Genomic DNA, 20,002 nt, shown 5'->3' on the forward strand with positions numbered 1-20,002 from the left:
ATTACTATAGTGACCCAATACGATGTATGATTTGTAAGAGGGTAGGTAACTGTCCATTTACTTGTATTGTGGCACGTCGGTCTCACTAACAGTAATAATACGTCCAGTGACTTCACTCGGTTAAGAGCACACTCCTTACCTTCATGCTAGGACTGACTATGATGCTTGGACCATTTTTGGTTATCTTTCATATGAATATTATGCTCCTGTTTATAACCATATACTGCTATCTACATGCCTTTAACCCGCCTACCTTTGACCCACCTATGGGCTCATATTGTAAATACTTTATTTTGATTTTGTTATACATATTATTTTGTTGTTTTAGTACATTGATGAAGGTCTATGTTTGACCGAAACGTCTGCTGTATGTACTCTCTTTATTAAATTTTCACCGCAACCCACTAAGTGTGTGACAAGTATATTATATGTACTGTCATATGTTGTATGTTGTATGTACTGTCATATGTTGTATGTTGCATGTACTGTCATATGTTGAATGTACTGTCATATGTTGTATGTACTGTCATATGTTGTATGTTGCATGTACTGTCGTATGTTGTATGTTCGTGCTTTTTTGTATTTTTTTTTTTACATTCAATACATTAGCCGGATGATGGGACTACTACTGTCCCATCATTGGCTAGTGTGTCAATCACTGTCACTGTAGCAGGCATAGCCTGATGGGACTTGTAGTCCCATTGGTCGATGCCTGCACGCACACACACCCCCAAGGACCCCCCACAGCCCAGCACAGACCCCCGACAGGCCTCTGCAGACCCCCGACAGCCCGGCACAGACCCCCGACAGCCCGGCACAGACCCCCCCACAGCCCGGCACAGACCCCCGACAGCCTGGCATAGACCCCCCACAGCCCACCGAAGACCCCCGACAGCCCGCCGCAGACCCCCCACAGCCACGCACAGACCCCCAGCAGCCCCGTACAGATGCCCAACAGCCCTGATCCCTGAAGACCCTCGTGATCGCCGCAGACACACACAAACACCCGCACACAGACACGCACATCTTCCCTGCACATAGACAGTCTCCGCCCACACACAGTCTCTGCCCACACTCCGCCCACACACTCTTCCCCCTCCCGATCTGCAGCGTTTCTCACAGCAAAACCGCAGATCTTTTTTAGATCTGTGGTTTTGCTGCGGATGTGCCCGACTCAATGCAAGTCAATGGGTGCAGAAACGCTGCAGATCCGCATAAATTAATGACATGCTCCTTCTTTTAAACCACAGCATTTTCAGTGCGGAGTTTTCTGCACCATTAGCACAGCATTTTTTTTCCATTGACTTACATTGTACTGTAAATCACTTGCGGATCTGCAGCGTTTCTGTGCGGAAAAAAATGCTGTGGATCCGCAGGAAATCCACAATGTGTGCACATGGCCTTACAGGTTCTTTGTTTCCTTGCGCCTCACCAGCTACAGAACGAGTTATCTGAGAATTTTTAATGAAACACAATTTCATTTTAGTTCAAAATGCATACATTTAAGTAAAAACAAATGTATTTAAAGGTGTTTTTAAAGAGAATTCATATTTAAAGATAAAATATTGTAAAAAGAAAAAAATGTGTTTCTAAATTACATTACAAAGAAACACTTGTGAAGCTTATTAAAAATTGCCAGTTTAAATTGGGACAGATAGAGGACATCTATATAAGAAAAGTTTAAATTTGAGGTCACTCTTAACAAGGTGAGTACTATATTTAACTGTGAAGGGCAAGGACAAGGTTAAGAGAACAAAATTGTAATCCTAATCTTCTTCATGGACCTAAGGAATACAGTGTCACATTTCCACCATGACCTGCTCCAGGAACGTCTGCTTATGTTGACAGGTACCGCCATATTCATTCAAGCACTGGTGATATTAGAGACAGTGGATGATGCCAGATAGTTTTGTGCTCCTCTGGTTTAGTTCTGTCTGTTCAGCTCCAGCGCAGTATCATTGTTTCCTGTTTTGACCTCGGCTTGTTTCATTAACTATTCTTGCGTATTCTAATTTAGTACTTTGCCTGCTCTTTTGGTTCTGACCTATATACCTTACAACTCCTGCCAGTCTGCATCTTATTCCTTGGCTCCAACCTGGAGGCTCCTCTTTAAGTCCAAATCCCTGTGCAGGGGTTGAAGGGAGGAGGCCAGGTCAACCCCCAGGATCTGGTAAGCGGAGTGGCTTGCGCTAACCCTGTCCATGGTAGCCATTTTAGATCTGCCAGGCGACCACTGACTGAACCCTATTACACACATTTTGCCCTGGATTTCAGTAGGACTGGCAATTTATAGGGAACTGTTGACTATTTTATGATCATACTGTGTTGGTATATTCTTTTTATTGCCTGTCTTTGATTATTGGCATGCTTTTAGTTGTGAAGACACTAAATGTTAATTTTTAATAAACACGAATATTAATGTATATTTTTACATGGTTGCAAAGAGTTTTTGAATAGACACAGCACTGGTGGCAATTAAAAAAAGAAGCGTTTAGATGTCTGTTGTGCTACTAGTTAGTTTACCAGACTTTGAGCTTTCAAGGCAATAGAAACATAAAACCCAAAAACTTTTCGCACTTGATATGTGTGCAAAGGGGAATGAAAGGTAGCGTCCATAGGGATTTGGAATGCCATATTAACAGCATATGGATTAATATACGGCTGTCATAATATTTTAGTGGGAATTCATACCAAGAAGAATCCTATTATACAGAGCCTCTAGTTTACCACATTAATATTTTTGCATCTGCAGGATGTTTATTGCATCAGAGCTCTGGTGTGGTGCACAATGCAGAAAGAAGAGGAAGCTATTAAGGATTTAAATTACGGGCTGCGTATTAACCCTTCACATGTTTGTTCATTAATATTAAGAGGAAACATTAAAAGATACATTGGACCAGAAAATAACGCATTTCTTCTGCTTAATGAGGATCAAGAACAGGTAATTCATGTTTATTACAATAGTAGATTAAACGCTTCAAATGGATATAGCCCCATTGTTTCCAAAAAATGAGTATGCATACTAATATTGCAGGAATATAACTGACTGACTAATACTTGTATGTATTGGCTTACATACATGACCATTGAGGATTCAAAGGATTTTGCTTTTAATTTGAATTTTGTTGCTACAGTATTCTATATTTATCAATTTCATAATATTTCTTTTTAGAATGCTCAGTTTTTAATACATGGCACCAAATCCTCTAAGACATAACTAAGTGCAAAAATCGCAAAAATGTATAATATTTCACTTTACGGGATTAGTTTAGAGAGTGCTCACCAAAACACTAATGCCATTACAAATTAACTTTTATTAGAAAATTATTGAACAACCAACAAAACATATATAACGTCTACCAGGCAACAAAACATAAGTTGAGCTACAGCTGACTAACACAGTAGTAGGAAGGGAAAGGGGGATAGATGTGTCTAATTCACCTTATTGTCCCCTGATGTAACCCTGCCTACCAGCGGAAGTTGGGATTACTGTTGGGATCAGCATCAGGGGTAGGGTTGTGTTAGGGTTGGAGTTAAAATTGGGGGGTTTCCACTGTTTAGTTACATCAGGGGTCTCTTGTAGATAGATATATCGATAGATAATAGATAGATCGATAGATACAATAGATAGATAGATAGATAGATAGATAGATAGATAGATAGATCAATATATAGATAGATTTATATATAGATAATAAATAGATATGATAGATAGATATATATGATTGATAGATACGATCAGGGGTGGGCTGGGCTGGGTGGCAGAGGCCAATGCCCCCGGGTCGCTCCCCCAGCAGTTGTACAGGGCCTGCCGCCTGATGGAAATTGTACACTGCCATGTCCGCTGTACTGTGACGCGGCCGGCAGCAGATACAGCTACAGTATCATTGCACACATCTGCGCCGGGGCCGGGAGCTGTGCATGGCTGTCACCTTGACAGCTGCGCAGCTCCTGCTCCCTCCATGTTCTCTGTACTTCCTGCTGAGGTGTCGGCTGCGTGTGATGACGTCATTGCGCATGCTCCAACATGTCTTGGAAGCTGGAAGCAGAGAGGTACTGCAGGGTAGCGACTGTGAAGCAAGTATGAAAAACGTTTTTGTTTTCTTTATAAAATGAATTCAGTGGGTGAGGGTAACTGCAAGTGATGAAGTGGGGGTGTAAGGAGGACTGCACATGATGGAGTGGGGGGTAAGTGGGGCTGCACATAATGAAGGGGGAGTGGGGTTGCACATGATGGAGTTTGGGGGTTAAAGGAGACTGCACATGATGGAATGGGAGGTAAGTGGGGCTGCACATGATGAAGGGGGAGTAGGGCTGCACATGATGGAGTTTGGGGGTTAATGGAGACTGCACATGATGGAGTGGGGGGTTAAGTGGGGCTGCATATGATGAAGGGGGAGTGAAGCTGTACATGATGGAGTTAGGGAGTAAAAGGAGACTGCACATGATGGAGTGGGGGTAAGTGGGGCTGCACATGATGAAGGGGGAGTGGGGCTTCACATGATGAAATTTGGGGGTTAAAGCAGACTGCATATGATGGAGTGGGGGGTAAGGGGACTGCACATAATGGAGTGGGGGTAAGTGGGGCTGCACATGATGGAAATTGGGGGTTAAAGGAGACTGCACGTGATGGAGTTGGGGTTAAGTGGGGCTGCACATGATGAAGGGGGAGTGAGGCTGTACATGATGGAGTTTGGGGGTTAAAGGAGACTGCACATGATGGAGTGGGGGTAAGTGGGGCTGCAAAAGATGAAGGGGGAGTGGGGCTTCACATGATGGAGTTTGTGGGTTTAAAGAGACTTCACATGATGGAGTTGGGGTAAGTGGGGCTGCACATGATGAAGGGGAAGTGGGGCTTCACATGATGGAGTTTGGGGGTTAAAGGAGACTGCACAGGATGCAATGGGGGGTAAGTGGGACTGCACATGATGGAGTTGGGGGTAAGTGGGGCTGCAAATGATGGCATTTTGGGGTTAAAGGAGACTGCACATGATCGCGTGGGGGGTTAAGTGGGGCTGCACATGATGAAGGGGGAGTGAGGCTGTACATGATGGAGATTGGGGGTTAAAGGAGACTGCACATGATGGAGTGGGGGAGTAAGTGGGGCTGCACACGATCAAGGGGGAGTGGAGCTGCACATGATGGAGTTTGGGGGTTAAAAGAGACTGCACATGATGGAGTGGGGGGGTAAGTGGGGCTGCACACGATGAATGGGAGAGGGGCTGCACATGATGGAGCTTGGGGGTTAATGGAGACTGCACATGATGGAGTGGGAGTTAAAGGAGGCTGCACATGATGAAGGGGGAGTGAGGCAGTACATGATGGAGTTTGGGGGTTAAAGGAGACTTCACATGATGGATTAGGGGTAAGTGGGGCTGCACATGATGAAGTAGAGGGAGTGGGGCTGTACATGATGGAGTGGGGCCGCATATCATGACGTGGGGGTAAGGGGGATTGCACATGATGAAGGGGGAGTGAGGCTGCACATGAAGTGGGGGATAAGGGGGACTGCATATGATGAAGGGGAGTGGGGATGCACATGAAGAAGAATGGAGAGTGGGGATGAACCTGGTGAAGTGGGGGGATTGGGGCTGCACATGATGAAGTAGGTGGAGTGGTGCTGCACATGATGATGTGGGGGATAAGGGGGACTGCACATCAAGTGAGGGGTAAGGGAGCCTGCACATGATGAATTGTGGGTAAGGGGGACTGCACATGATGAAGTGGGGGGAAGGGGACTGCACATGATGAAGTGTGTCTGAGGGGGGACTGCACATGATGAAATTGAGGGGGATAGGGGGCTGCAAATGATGAAGGGGCACTGCAAATGATGTGAAAGGGTGATAGGGGACTGCAATGGATGAAGTAAGGGGACTTCAAATTAAAGTGGCGTGACTACAAAGGAGGAAAGGAGGAAAGGACGGGGACTGCAAATGATGAAGTGGGGAGAGGATGGGGGACTGCAAATGATGAATTCAGTGTGAGGAACGGGGGACAGCAATTTAATTGAAGGTGGTGGGTGGGGAGAGCAAGTGATAAATTGAAAGGGGGTGGGGAGAACAAATAATGAATTTTGAGGGTGGGGGAGTAAATGATGTATTGAATGAGGGGTAGAGCAGTTGATAATGAATAGAGGGTGGGAGAGAAAGACATGACAATGTATTGGGGTTGGAGGGGCATGTAAATATAATGAATCGGTTAGGGTTAGAGCAGGAGGTACATAGTGGGGGCGTTGAGGATAAAGTGTCGGGTAATGAATTGGGGGAAAGAGTACAGGTGCTAATTCATTTATATGTTAAATGGGTAAAGTGGCTATTTATAGTTAGTGGGTGCACAATGGTGGATTATAATTTATATTTGGAAGGGTGGGTTAATAATAATATTAATAATTGTATTTCTATAGCGCCAACATATTCTGCAACACTACATTTTAGAGGAGAATGGCACAGACAAGGACATTAAGCATAACAATAAACACATAGATCAACAGATACCAAAAGGAATGAGGGCCCTGCTCGCAAGCTTACAATCTTTGAGGTTGCATAATAACCAATTATATATTGATTGGGGGTGAACCTCTGTATTCAGATGTGTAGTGTAGAAGAAAGAGAAAAAGTGGAGAATGTGCTCTGGAAGCGGTCCTCTAGGTAACTGTGTTAGTATATGCAGAAACGATTCCTGGCTGGAAGAAGTGATGGTGGTCTGTGCTGGATGAAAGAGAAAAGCAAAGATGAAGGACTTCAGCTAGAGACGTCACTGGTGAGTCAGTGTGTTACCTGTACACTGACACTATATACAGTCCCTTGTGATATATTTGTTGCGATGCAGGTCTTGCAACAGTCTGTCCACTGCTTCCAGAGCCCTTTTGTGTGGCATGGTGCATTCATCCCAAATGATGGCACTGCATTTTTGAAGCAATATGGCCAGTCCTGATTCCTTGGCAATATTACACACAGGGCTTTCACTATGAGACAGGTTAAGTGGTAGTTTGAATGTCGAATGTGCTGTCCTGCCACCTTTTAAAAGCGTAGCTGCAATTCCAGAAGATGCCACTGCAAGTGCAATCTTTTCTTGTTGAAATTTGCCAGGAGCAAGCTGATTACAAATGTCTTTCCTGTTCCACCTGGAGCATCAAGGAAGACAATCCCACCTTTCTTGGTTTCACTGAAACTTAAAATGTAGTTATAGGCATCCCTTTGATCTGGTACCAATATTGACTTGTTCTGAGACACAAATGTTGTCAGTTCATCAATATTGTAGTTTGTTTCTATAAAAATCTCCCTAAACATTTGGATGCCTTCAGGATTTCTTATTGGAGCAGGAAACCAAGCAACTGTAAGGCTTTTCTTGACATTGCTATATACTGATCTTCAAGGAGCATTAAAGTTTCATTGAACATTTCCTTAGTGAAGTTAATGAGTTGCTGAGGATTTTCCCTTCTAATCTGCATGAGGATGTCCTCACAGAGATCAGTTTTGTACTTTGTACAAATCTCAAAAGGATTTGAAATGCTACACAGGTTGTTGGAATAATAGCAAAGAGGTGTCTTAGTCGCTTTGGGGTTTGTGTGGCTGCTGCTTCTCTGAGGGTCATGTCCCCGTGTCCATCATTTTCCAGAAGTCCTTTTCTTTGGCAAGCTTCCCTGAATGTTTCACACACATGGCCTCTGACGGTCTTCAGGATAGAAAATGATGTAGGGCCTTTGACAACATGAAGTAACATGCGCAGGTAGAAACACTCTGCATTAGACGCGACCAAGAGTATCAGTTGCTTTCACCCCTGAATAGCCTTCAATATCAAGCCCCCGTTTCCTCTATTCCAGTGTTTTTCTGGAGGCATTTCAACTGTGGTACTTTGGTACATCACAGTAGAGAATTGTTTTTGCAAAAGGGTCTTGTTGATGCTGTTCTCATGTGTGTCAGCCTTGTCTCTCGGTCTTCACATTTTTCATTGGCCCGTAATGCAGCTTTTCTTTTCGCATCAGCTGACATTCGTGCCATGGAATTCCTTTTCTTATGAGGCATTATTGTGATAAAAATTGTCTGTAACTGGCAGTTTCTATATCCTCTCACATAGAGGTAATGTGACTGACATCAGCCTTTCCACCAACACACCCTAACTGGCATGCTATTACCTCACACAAGCTTTGTTATACTGAGAATGTCCTTTGTTGCCTATATTAACCAATTAGAGCTCAGATTAATTAACTGTAGCAAAATAGAAGCTGAACTGTGATTGGTTGCTATTGTCAGCCTGATAAATCCCCCGCCAACAGGAAGCCCTCCCCCCTTGTAGTATATAATAGATCACACATACACATACTAGACAGGTCATGTGACTGACATCTGCCGTATTTCCTATATGGTACACTTGTTGCTCTTGTAGTTTGTATGCTTATTAATCAAATTTTTATTTTTGACGGATAACACCAGACTTGTGTGTGTTTTACGGCGAGTTTCATGTGTCAAGTTTTGTGTGTTGAGTTGCGTGTAGCAACATGCATGTAGCGACTTTTGTGAGATGAGTTTTGTGTGGCGACATGCATGTAGCAACTTTTTGTGTATCGAGTTGCATGTGATAGGTTAGTGCAGCAAGTTGTGTGCAGCAAGTTTTGTGCATGGCGAGTTTTGCAAGTGGCGAATTTTATGTGTGGTGCGTTTTGAGTATTTGTAAGTTTTGTGTGAGGCAATTTTTCCATGTGTTGCAACTTTTGTGCATGTGGCAATTTTTTCGCGTGTGCAAGTTTTGCGTGTGGCGAGTTTTCCAGGAGGTGAGTTTTGCATGTGTGGCGAGTTTTGCTTGAGCCTAGTTTTGCATGTGGCGAGTTTTGCAAGTGGCGAATTTTGCGCGTGTCGAGATTTGAGTGGTGACTTTTGTGTTTTGACTTTTATGTGGTGAGGCTAGTGTATGTGTGGTGAAATGTGGGCTGAGGGTGGTATATGTGTTGTAGCACATGGTAGTGTGTGGCGCATTTTGTGTGTGTGTTCATATCCCCGTGTGTGGTGAGTATCCCATGTCGGGGCCCCACCTTAGCAACTGTATGGTATATACTCTCATTCTTTAAGTCCCCCTTGTTCACATCTGGCAGCTGTCAATTTGCCTCCAACACTTTTCCCAATTATGTAGATAGGGACAAAATTGTTTGGTGAATTGGAGCGCGCGGGGTTAAAATTTCACCTCCCAACATAGCCTATGACGCTCTCCGGGTCCAGACATGTGACTGTGCAAAATTTTGAGGCTGTAGCTGCGACGGTGCAGATGCCAATCCCGGACATACATACATACATACAGACACACACACATTCAGCTTTATATATTAGACTAGCTATTGAACCCATTCTATGCTCGGGTGGCGAGCATTTATATTGGTATATGGTCTCCATCCTGTCATGTGCTGCTCCATCCTGCGTCCCCATCCTGTCATGTGCTGCTCCATCCTGCACCCCCATCCTGTCATGTGCTGCACCCATCCTGCGCCCCCATTCTGACATGTGCTGCTCCATCCTGCACCCCCATCCTGTCATGTGCTGCACCCATCCTGCGCCCCCGTTCTGTCATGTGCTGCTCCATCCTGCGCCCCCATTCTGTCATGTGCTGTTCCCATCCTGCACCCCCATTCTGTCATGTGCTGCTCCCATCCTGCGCCTCCATTCTGTCATGTGCTGCTCCCATCCTGCGCCTCCATTCTGTCATTTGCTGCTCCCATCATGCGCCCCCGTTCTGTCATGTGCTGCTTCCATCCTGCACCCCCGTTCTGTCATGTGCTGCCCTATTCTGTCATGTGCTGCTCCCATCCTGCGCCCCCGTTCTGTCATGTGCTGCTCCCATCTTGCGCCACCGTTCTTTAATTTGCTGCTCCCATCCATATGCCCCATACGCTGCTCCATAAGATGCTCCGTAGTATATGCCCCGTATCAGGTGGCGTAAGTAACAAATAGCTGTGGCATGACGTGCCACAGCCTCATGCCATAGCAATTTGTTACTTGCGCCACCTGATTCCTTTCCGCCGCCATTTTCTTGGTCCTCCTGCTGGCGGAATCGGCGCCTGCGCAGTCCGCGTTTTCCAGCGCCATTTTCTTGAAGACACACTGCAGTCTTCAAGAAAATGGCGCCGGAAAGCGCGGACTGCGCAGGTGCCGATTCTGGCAGCAGGACCAAGAAAATAGCGGCCGAAAGGAATCAGGTGGCATAAGTAACAAATTGCTGTAGCATGAAGTGCCACAGCTTCATGCCACAGCAATTTGTTACTTACGCCATTCCTTTCCGCCCATTTTCTTCACACCTGCAGTGTGTCTTCAAGAAAATGGCGCCGGAAAGCGTGGACTGCGCAGGCGCCGATTCCAGCAGCAGGAGGACGAAGAAAATGGGCGGAAAGGAATGGCGTAAGTAACAAATTGCTGTGGCATGAAGTGCCACAGCATAATCAGGGTGCAAATATGTGCACGGTGTCCCCCTGCTCCCGACCCCCTGCTCCCTGTAGTCCGCGCCTTCCGGCGTATTGTCTATACATTATCTGTCTATCTATAGCTATATCTAGCTATCTATTTTCTATCTGTCATCTATCATCTATCTATTATCTTTCTATAGATGTATCTATCTATCTATCTGTGTAAACATTATTCTTCAATGGAGTATGTAAAAGAAGAGTTTGGACAAGAAATGACATCACAACTCTTTTATATATATATATATATATATATATATATATATATATAAATCTTACAAAAACACACAAATCCGCTTGAAAAAAACGCATAAAAAACGCATTAAAAATGCATAAAAAAACGCAGGTGACCTGTCAGTGACCTCAGATGCTGATTTGGTGCAGATTTTACCTGTGTCAAATCCTGAAGCAAATACTGAGCCCGTCCTGACCGTGGAAAGATACTCTAAGACACGGCTTTTTGTAAGCAGCGAAACACACTGTCAAAAACTCACTAAAAATTCATTGTAAGAACCTAACCTTAGGCATATGGCACCTGATAGACCTCTGTTGCGCTTCTATTCTTCTTCAACCAAAATGATAGTGAGTCCTAGCAGAAGATATACAAAAACATTTTCTTTGGCAATATTATCCAGGGCTTCATTTTTTCAGATAATGTCACATTAAGCTCTTATGAAGTGACATTTTTAGAGGCTGGATTAAGAAAAGAAAATCTACATAGATTCTAAATTACAATTTATGTTGACTAAGGCTAGGTTCACATTAGCGTTTCTGTGCGCAGCGTATCATCTGCATGCGCAAACACATGTGAAAACGCATGCAAACGCATCTTTACACAGCGTTTTTTATCTGCCTCATCTTACACATGATAGCAAAAAACGCTGCGTTTGTATGCGTTTTTGAATGCGTTTGCGTTGTTTATGCGCATACGTTCGATATCCTTGCATACCAATGCGTTTCCATAGACAGTAATGCGTTGTTTGATTGCACTCCATCCACAATCATCGGCATGTGGATGACTGCGCATAATTGATACCTCAAAAAATGCAACGTGTTAGTTTCGCCAGATCTTGCAGCACACCGTGAAACGACGCATACGTACGCATCCGCATGCAAACTGATGCAAACGCATGTCCCTGTGTACACCATGTTAAAGATAGGTACGCAAGATGCATGAGGATCTATGCGGCTCAAACACTGTGCACAGACACGCAAATGTGAAACCAGCCTTACACGTAGTTAGTTTTGCATCTTGTGTAACCCTGTCAGTTTCATGACTCATTACTACACTGTGTGCAGAATTATTAGGCAAGTTGTATTTTGATCACATGATACTTTTTTATACATGTTGTCCTACTCCAAGCTGTTCAGGCTTGAAAGCCAACTACCAGTCAAGTAAATCAGGTGATGTGCATCTCTGTAATGAGGAGGGGTGTTTTCTAATGACATCAAAATCCTATATAAGGTGTGCTTAATTATTAGGCAACTTCCTTTCCATTGGCAAAATGGGTCAGAAGAGAGATTTGACGGGCTCTGAAAAGTCCAAAATTGAGAGATATCTTTCAGAGGGATGCAGCAGTCTTGAAATTGCCAAACGTTTGAAGTGTGATCACCGAACAATCAAGCGTTTCATGGCAAATAGCCAACAGGGTCGCAAGAAGCGTGTTGGGCAAAAAAGGCGCAACATAACTGCCCATGAATTGAAGAAAATCAAGCGTGAAGCAGCCAAGATGCCTTTTGCCACCAGTTTTGCCATATTTCAGAACTGCAATGTTACTGGAGTAACAAAAAGCACAAGGTGTGCAATACTCAGGGACATGGCCAAGGTAAGGAAGGCTGAAAAACGATCACCTTTGAACAAGAAACATAAGACAAAACGTCAAGACTGGGCCAAGAAATATCTTAAGACTGACTTTTCAAATGTTTTATGGACTGATGAAATGAGAGTGACTCTTGATGGGCCAGATGGATGGGCCAGAGGCTGGATCAGTAAAGGGCAGAGAGCTCCACTCCGACTCAGACGCCAGCAAGGTGGAGGTGGGGTACTGGTATGGGCTGGTATCATAAAAGATGAACTTGTGGGACTTTTTCGGGTTGAAGATGTAGTGAAGCTCAACTCCCAGACCTTCTGCCAGTTTCTGGAAGACAACTTCTTAAAGCAGTGGTACAGGAAGAAGTCGGTATCATTCAATAAAAACATGATTTTCATGCAGGACAATGCTCAATCACATGCCTCCAACTACTCCACAGTGTGGCTGGCCAGTAAAGGTCTCAAAGAAGAAAAAATAATGACATGGCCCCCTTGTTCACTTGATCTGAACCTCATAGAGAACCTGTGGTCCCTCATAAAATGTGAGATGTACAGGGAGGGAAAACAGTACACCTCTCGGAACAGTGGGAGGCTGTGGTGGCTGCTGCACGCAATGTTAATTGTAAACAGATCAAGCAACTGACAGAATCTATGGATGGAAGGCTGTTGAGTGTCCTCATAAAGAAAGGTGGCTATATTGGTCACTAATTTTTCAGGGTTTTATTTTTGCATGTCAGAAATGTTTATTTCTACATTTTGTGCAGTTATATTGGCTTACCTGGTGAAAATAAACAAGTGAGATGGGAATATATTTGGTTTTTATTTAGTTGCCTAATAATTCTGCACAGTAATAGTTACCTGCACAAACCGATATCCTCCTAAGATAGCCAAATCTAAAAAAACTCACTCCAAATTCCAAAAATATTAAGCTTTGATATTTATGAGTCTTTTGGGTTGATTGAGAACATAGTTGTTGATCAATAATAAAAATAATCCTCTAAAATACAGCTTGCCTAATTATTCTGCACACAGTGTAAGTTAATCTGCAGCAAATCCACATAAAAATTCTTCATCATTACTCACACATTTGTATGATGATTTTGATTCAGATTTGACATAGGATTTTACGCTTGTGATGTCAAGAAAGCATAGACATCCCATAGGTGCAGCCTGTTCAGACAGATAGTGACCTGTTGTGAATTCTGTGGCAGAGCTCCCTCCTGTGGTCACAAGTGGTACTTCGGCTGATTCTCTCTGTGAGCTTCTGTTGGTGGAGGAAAGTGGTATTGCGGCTTCTGAGTTTCCTACCTCAGGTTATGTGGTGAGGTCGTTAGGTACTGCTCTACTTAACTCCACCTAATGCTTTGATCCTGGCTTCCTGTCAATGTTCCAGTGTTGGACTTGTTTTTCCCTGGATCATTCCTGTGGCCTGCTGCTCTGCATAGCTAAGTTCTTCTTGCTATTTGTTTGCTATTTTTTCTGTCCAGCTTGTCTAATTGTTTTGCTGGAAGCTCTGGGACGCAAAGGGTGTACCTCCGTGCCGTTAGTTCGGTACGGAGGGTCTTTTTGCCCCCTTTGCGTGGTTTCCTTTAGGGTTTTGTGTAGACCGCAAAGTTATCTTTCCTATCCTCGCTCTGTTAAGAAAGTCGGGCCTCACTTTGCTGAATCCATTTCATCCCTACGTTTGTTTTTTCATCTTACTCACAGTCATTATATGTGGGGGGCTGCCTTTTCCTTTGGGGTATTTCTCTGAGGCAAGGTAGGCTTATTTTCTATCTTCAGGCTAGTTAGTTTCTCAGGCTGTGCCGAGTTGCATAGGCAGAGTTAGGCGCAATCCACGGCTGCCTCTAGTGTTGTTTGGAGAGGATTAGGGATTGCGGTCTGCAGAGTTCCCACGTCTCAGAGCTCGTTCTATGATTTTGGGTTATTGTCAGATCACTGTATGTGCTCTGACCGCTATGTCCATTGTGGTACTGAATTGCCTTTCATAACAGTGACCCAATAAATAAATTATGTCAAGGGTCTCAAGTTTGCTGTAAAATATGCCAATGTTCCCCTACTTAACTGCTTAACAACATCCATGTAAATGCATGGCGCCGTTGGAGATGTCATACATATACGGAGAAACTATTGCGTTGGTTCACTTACAGAGCCTGGGCAATCATTGGTGGGTGTCAGCTATATATTATAGCTGACACCCTGAAGAAAGCCCACGATCGGTGCTAGCGCATATCACAGTAGTTTAACCCCTCTAATGCTGTCAATAAAAAGTCTTACAAATATTTTTCTTTTTTTTAAATCACAAAATAAATAACAAAAAAAAGGGAAAAAAATGTTGCACTAATAAATACATATATTAATGTAAAAACAAAACTAAATAAATAAAGTACACATATTTGGTATTGCTGCGTCCAGAATGATCCGATCCGATAATATAGTTTATATTGTGCACAAGCGGCAAAACACAAAAACTAGACATTAATGTGGTATCGTTGTAATCATATTGACCCAAAGAATAAAACTCTCTTACCACTTTTACAGTACCTCACAGTGAGCAGCATAAAAAGTAAAAACAAAAAAAATACCTGAATTGCTGGTTTTTGTTCATTCTGCCTAGCACAAATCGGAATAGAAAGCGATCAAAAAATGTTATGTGCCCAAAAATTATACTAATGATAACTGTAACTTATTCCACAAAAAACAAGCCCTCACATGACTACAGAAATTATATCTCTCAAATGTGGCAATGCAAAAACTTGTTTTTACAAAAAAAGGTGTCCTTTTGTGTTTGATAGAAGCCATAAAAAGTAGAAGTCTGGTAATGCTCCAATTGCACCAACCTGAAGAATAAAGTATTCTAATCACTTATACCATGTGAGAAGCTGCGTTAAAAATAAATTAAACCAAATATTGCACCGGGTTTCTGTGCAAATCTCTGGACAAATGTCATCAACAATCAAGAAGTCGCCAATCAGGACTGTCAGCTGTTAGCGGAAATATAGGGGGCTTCTTGTACTGGTAGCACAAAGGCTCTGGAAAAGCAAAATGGCTTCCCCAAAAGAAATTCAGTAAATTCTGCCCTTCCAAATCCAAATGCCCCCTCCCTTCTGAGACACAGTTTGCCTAAAACACATTTAGCATCCACAGATTGTCAGTACTGTAATGATGAGAGCCCACGTAATTGACGGGTGCATGTCTCCAGAAGAACGAGCTGGGCACAAAATATGTGCACTACAATGTACTAGGCACTACAACATACTGGGCACTACAATGGCAGATTTGAAATTTTCACTCGGCAACATTTATTGCTGTTTGTTTCTGGAAAACACACATTGGAATCAAAATTGTTACTACACCTGAGGTGAATTCCCAGAGGGGTGTAATTTCCAAAATAGGGTCACCTGAGAGGGGATTCTGCTGTTTTGGAACTCTTTATATGAAGTCCACAAAGGGTCAAATAGCACTTATTCCCTGCCTTTGTGTGACAAATTTTGGTGCCATTTTTACTGATTTTCCAGGGTGAAAATGTAAAATCTGGGGCTAAAACTTAATTTTTATGCTAATAATGTAATCATTTTTTCTTCACCGACCAATAGTATAATGTATTGTGACACACCCGTGGTGTCAATATGATCACTGCACCGTTAGATGAATTCATTGAGGGATTTAGTTTGCAACATGAGGTCACTTTTGGGAGGGTTTTGCTGTTCTAACACCTCAGGGGATCTGCCAATGTGACATGGCATCCTCAAAGCATAACCGCAAAATCTGAACAATAAAATGATGTTCCTTCCCTTCTGAGCTTTGTACTATGCCTCAAAAGTAGTTTTTTACCAAATATGGGGTATTGGCATTGACAGAAAAAAAATGCACAAAAAATGTATTTGTTTTTTCCTGTTTTCCCTTGTGAAAATGAAACATTTCGGACTAATGCTTCATATTTGTGTGAAAAAATTCATTTTTTTTATTTTCACGGCTTAACATTTTAAAATTATATGAAGCACCGGCGGGTTCATGGTGCTCACCACATCTCTAGATAAATTCCTTGAGGGGTATAGTTTCCAAAATTGGGTCACTTGTGGGATTTTTCACTGTTTAGGCATATCAAGATCTTGGCAAAATACAACATGGCGCCCACAGACCATTCCGTCAAAGTCTGCTCTCAAAAACGTTGCTCCTTCCTTTCGGAGCTTGGCAGTGTGCCCAAACAGTAATTTCCAACCACACATTGGGTATCTGAATACTCAGGAGAAATTGCACAAGAAATTTTGGGGTTAATTTTCTTCTGCTACTGCAAAGTGTGCAGGGCGGTAGTTATAGGCGAGAGGCTTCTGTGTTCCCATACCCTGGGATCCTACAAATAAACGGTGTTCCGAGTTTCTTGTGCTATGCGTGTGGTGCATGACATTCACGTTTTGGTCGCAGGCCTCTGCTGTATATGGTTCTTCAACTTCAGGAATCGCCGAACACACATTAGAGGACATGAAATTTGCTTTATATTAAAGAAGTTTACTTAACTGTTCATTTTATTCATATTGAAGCACGCAGTATTGGGCACAAACTTTTCCATTTTTAAAGTCGATAGCACAGCACGTTCTGATGTCCGCTGTTCACTCACCCTGAGCTATCTCTTCTCGGTCTGCCGTATCTAGCCCCTGGGATACTCTGTCCGTCTCTGCAGTTTCTATGAGTCCCGTCCCAACTCCCTTATGTGATTCTCCGTCCGACTTCCTCTCCTAGGATGATATTGAGATATGCTTCTCAGTGCCTCAGTTGGACCGTAGGTTTCGGGCATTCCAGGAATGTCTGCTCCGAGTTTATGACTGATCTCTTTCTTGTGCTGCTGAACAGCTCGTGCTCCTCATGCTCTGAGACCTCCAACTACTGCTCTCACTCCATCTCATGCCTTACTCTCCCTGCTCTAACCAGGAAGTTTACTTTTTCAACTGCTCCTACCTCCCCCAACTGGGGAAAGTCTCCTAAAACCTTAACCATTTCTATATTAAACCTATTTAACTTCCTGAACTATTGTGCCCTCCATTGCACTAACCAATCCTATCTGTATCTAATGCTTAATTTACAGTATGTCCTATTCCTTATACTATCCCTATATTCCATGCAATACAATACATATTGCATTATATTCATTATCATATACATTATATCTCCACAACAACCTATACAGAATAACCTTTTTCTTATTAAAGGGAAAACGCTTGACTGACCCAGTCACACTCTTACACTATCATTGTGAAAATTAAAAATTGGGGCTAAATTAACATATTTCACGGGAAAAATTTATTTTTTCATTTTCACGGCTCAACATTATCAAATTATGTTAAGCGCCTGTGGGTTCCAGGTGCTCACTATAAACTTCCTGAAGAGTTCGTTTCCAAAGTGGATTCATTTGTGGGGTGTTTCCACTATTTAGGCACCTCAGGGGCTCTCCAAATGTGGCATAGTGTTCGCTATCTGTTGTAACCAATTTTGCACTTCAAAAGTCAAATGGTGCTCCTTCCCTTCTGAGCCATGGTGTGTACCCAGTAGATTTCCACCACATATGGGGTATCAGCGTACTCAAGAGAAATTGCACAAAACATTTTGGGGTCCATTTTCTCCTGTCACCCTTGTGAAAATGAAATATTTTATGTGAAGCGCTTAAAGAGCTAATAAACTTCTTGATTGTGGTTTTGAGCACTTTGAGAGGTGCAGTTTTTAAAAGGGAGTCACTTTTGCTTATTTTCTGTCACATTAATGTCACTTTTAAAGTGATGTGGTCCCTAAAAAAATGGTTTTGTAAATTTTAATGGAAAAATGAGAAACTGCTAATAACCCTTCAATCTTTCTAACAAAAAAATGATGTTTCAAAAATGATGTTGATGTGAAGGAGATGTGTGAGAAATGTTATTTATTACCTATTTCGTGTGATATATGTGTAACTCTCTGGTTTAAGGATATAAAAATTGAAAGCTTGAAAATTTTGAAATTTTCAAAATTTTAGCAAAGTTAAACCAAAGTTAAACCAAGATAAAACGAAGTTAAAGATTGTTTATGGATCTAATTATTCTAAAGAGTCATTTAATCGCCTTATGAATAATTTAGCTTTCTACAGCAGTGGCTAGAATTTGATTATGATGTTACTCAGCAGTCGATATTGCTACCAGCATATAACATGTTGCAATGGAAATCCAGAAGTACCACCTGGTATGTCATGAAAGCATTATTGGCACATAGTGATTTTCTCCTATACCACCCTTTGAAACTATCAAGACAAATGGCTGCCAGTGTACATTGGTGAACGATAGTTGGATTTGTTTTATAATGTGGTGAAGTTGAGGGCAGGGGTAACAATTTTTTGTTTTATAACTATACTTAGATTTTTGCCACCATATTTTATAATGTTAAATTCATTGTAATTACCATAATGCTATCAAGTAGAATTCTGAAGAAAGTCTAAGCAGGTAAGTTATGTATGTGGAACAATTAAGTACCATATTTTTAATTGTTATTACAGGCTCTTGAAATCAACCACTCCTCAATCCAATTTTTAGGTGTAAAGGACTTCAACAGCTCTGAAATTCCTGCATTCTACAATAAGTAAGTACGGTAATTTAACTTTTATATTGAAAAAAGAAACAGCACTCACCATTGCTTCTTAAAAAGGTTAATGTCCTTTATTCCATGTGGTGGGACAATCCTTTTACATGCAGGGGGAGTGGGAAAATGAAAGAGAGGACAACGGCCGTTTTGCGCCTATTCCAGCGCTTCTGCGGGTTCTCTTTTGTGACATGCTCACATACTGTAGCTCCACTCATGTGCCATCTGACTCCATTGTCAGGTGCCACCGCTCTATCTTGGTGGCACTGGCAAGGGCCAGTCAGCAAACCAACTGCAAACAGAATTCGTAGACCAATCAATGTGCTTTGTGTCCTATTAAAATCTCACCTCTTCACTTAGTCCCTAGCATTTTTATGTTTTCCTAATGACTTTGGTCCTCAATATCAATTTCCTGACCTGACCCTGCTTGTATCCATTACCCCTTCTTTCTGATCCTCAGATTGCTATTTGTGGTTGACCCTGGACTGATTTAGCAACACGGTGGCTCAGTGGTTTGCAGTGTTGCTTTGTAGCGCTGAAGTCCTGGGTAAAAATTCCACCAAAGACAACATCTGCAAGGAGTTTGTATATTCTTCCCGTTTTTGCGTGGGTTTTCTCCAGTTTTCTCCTACCTTCCAAAGACATACTGATAGGGAGTTTAGATTGTGTGCCCAAATGGGGACAGCAATGATAATGCGTGTAAAGGAAGAATATGATGGAACTATATAAGTAAAGCATAATAAATAAACTTTTGCTTGTCTAATGATTCTGCCACCAAAGTCCTTCACCTTGTTCTGATCTACGCTATCCACATTAATGTGTCCCTCCCTGCTAATTATACACCTTGTCCTGGAGACTCAGGTCCTGACATGGCTATACAACTAGTCTACTGCAAATTGCTCCAGCGGCTTCTCTGTGGACACAATCCAGGGACCTTCAAAGCAAACAGGGTTGAGAGGGTGAAAACCAAAGCATTTCCTGAGACCTATTGGAGTAGTTATTGTTATTATAGATGTCTTAAAGGGACTCTGTCAGCACAGAATGACTATTCAAACCAAGTACAGGCGCTCGGTGCATCATGGCATGGCCAATGCTTTAAATACACCTTCCCATCTGCTTAGTTTCCATCTATCTCCTCCCTTCTCAGGATC

General features: G+C 42.6%; 1 protein-coding gene across 1 annotated transcript in view; it reads left to right on the forward strand.

The window, feature by feature from the left end:
* LOC138674084 (uncharacterized) overlaps positions 1–20,002 on the forward strand; it is a 223,925-nt gene that overhangs the window by 65,489 nt on the left and 138,434 nt on the right. The window contains exons 6-7 of the mRNA XM_069762030.1: positions 2,753–2,941; positions 18,769–18,851. Coding sequence (XP_069618131.1) covers positions 2,753–2,941; positions 18,769–18,851 — 272 coding nt within the window. The remainder of the gene's footprint in view (positions 1–2,752; positions 2,942–18,768; positions 18,852–20,002) is intronic.

The sequence above is a fragment of the Ranitomeya imitator genome, chromosome 4 (genome assembly GCF_032444005.1).
Source record: "Ranitomeya imitator isolate aRanImi1 chromosome 4, aRanImi1.pri, whole genome shotgun sequence".
Lineage (NCBI taxonomy): Eukaryota > Metazoa > Chordata > Amphibia > Anura > Dendrobatidae > Ranitomeya > Ranitomeya imitator.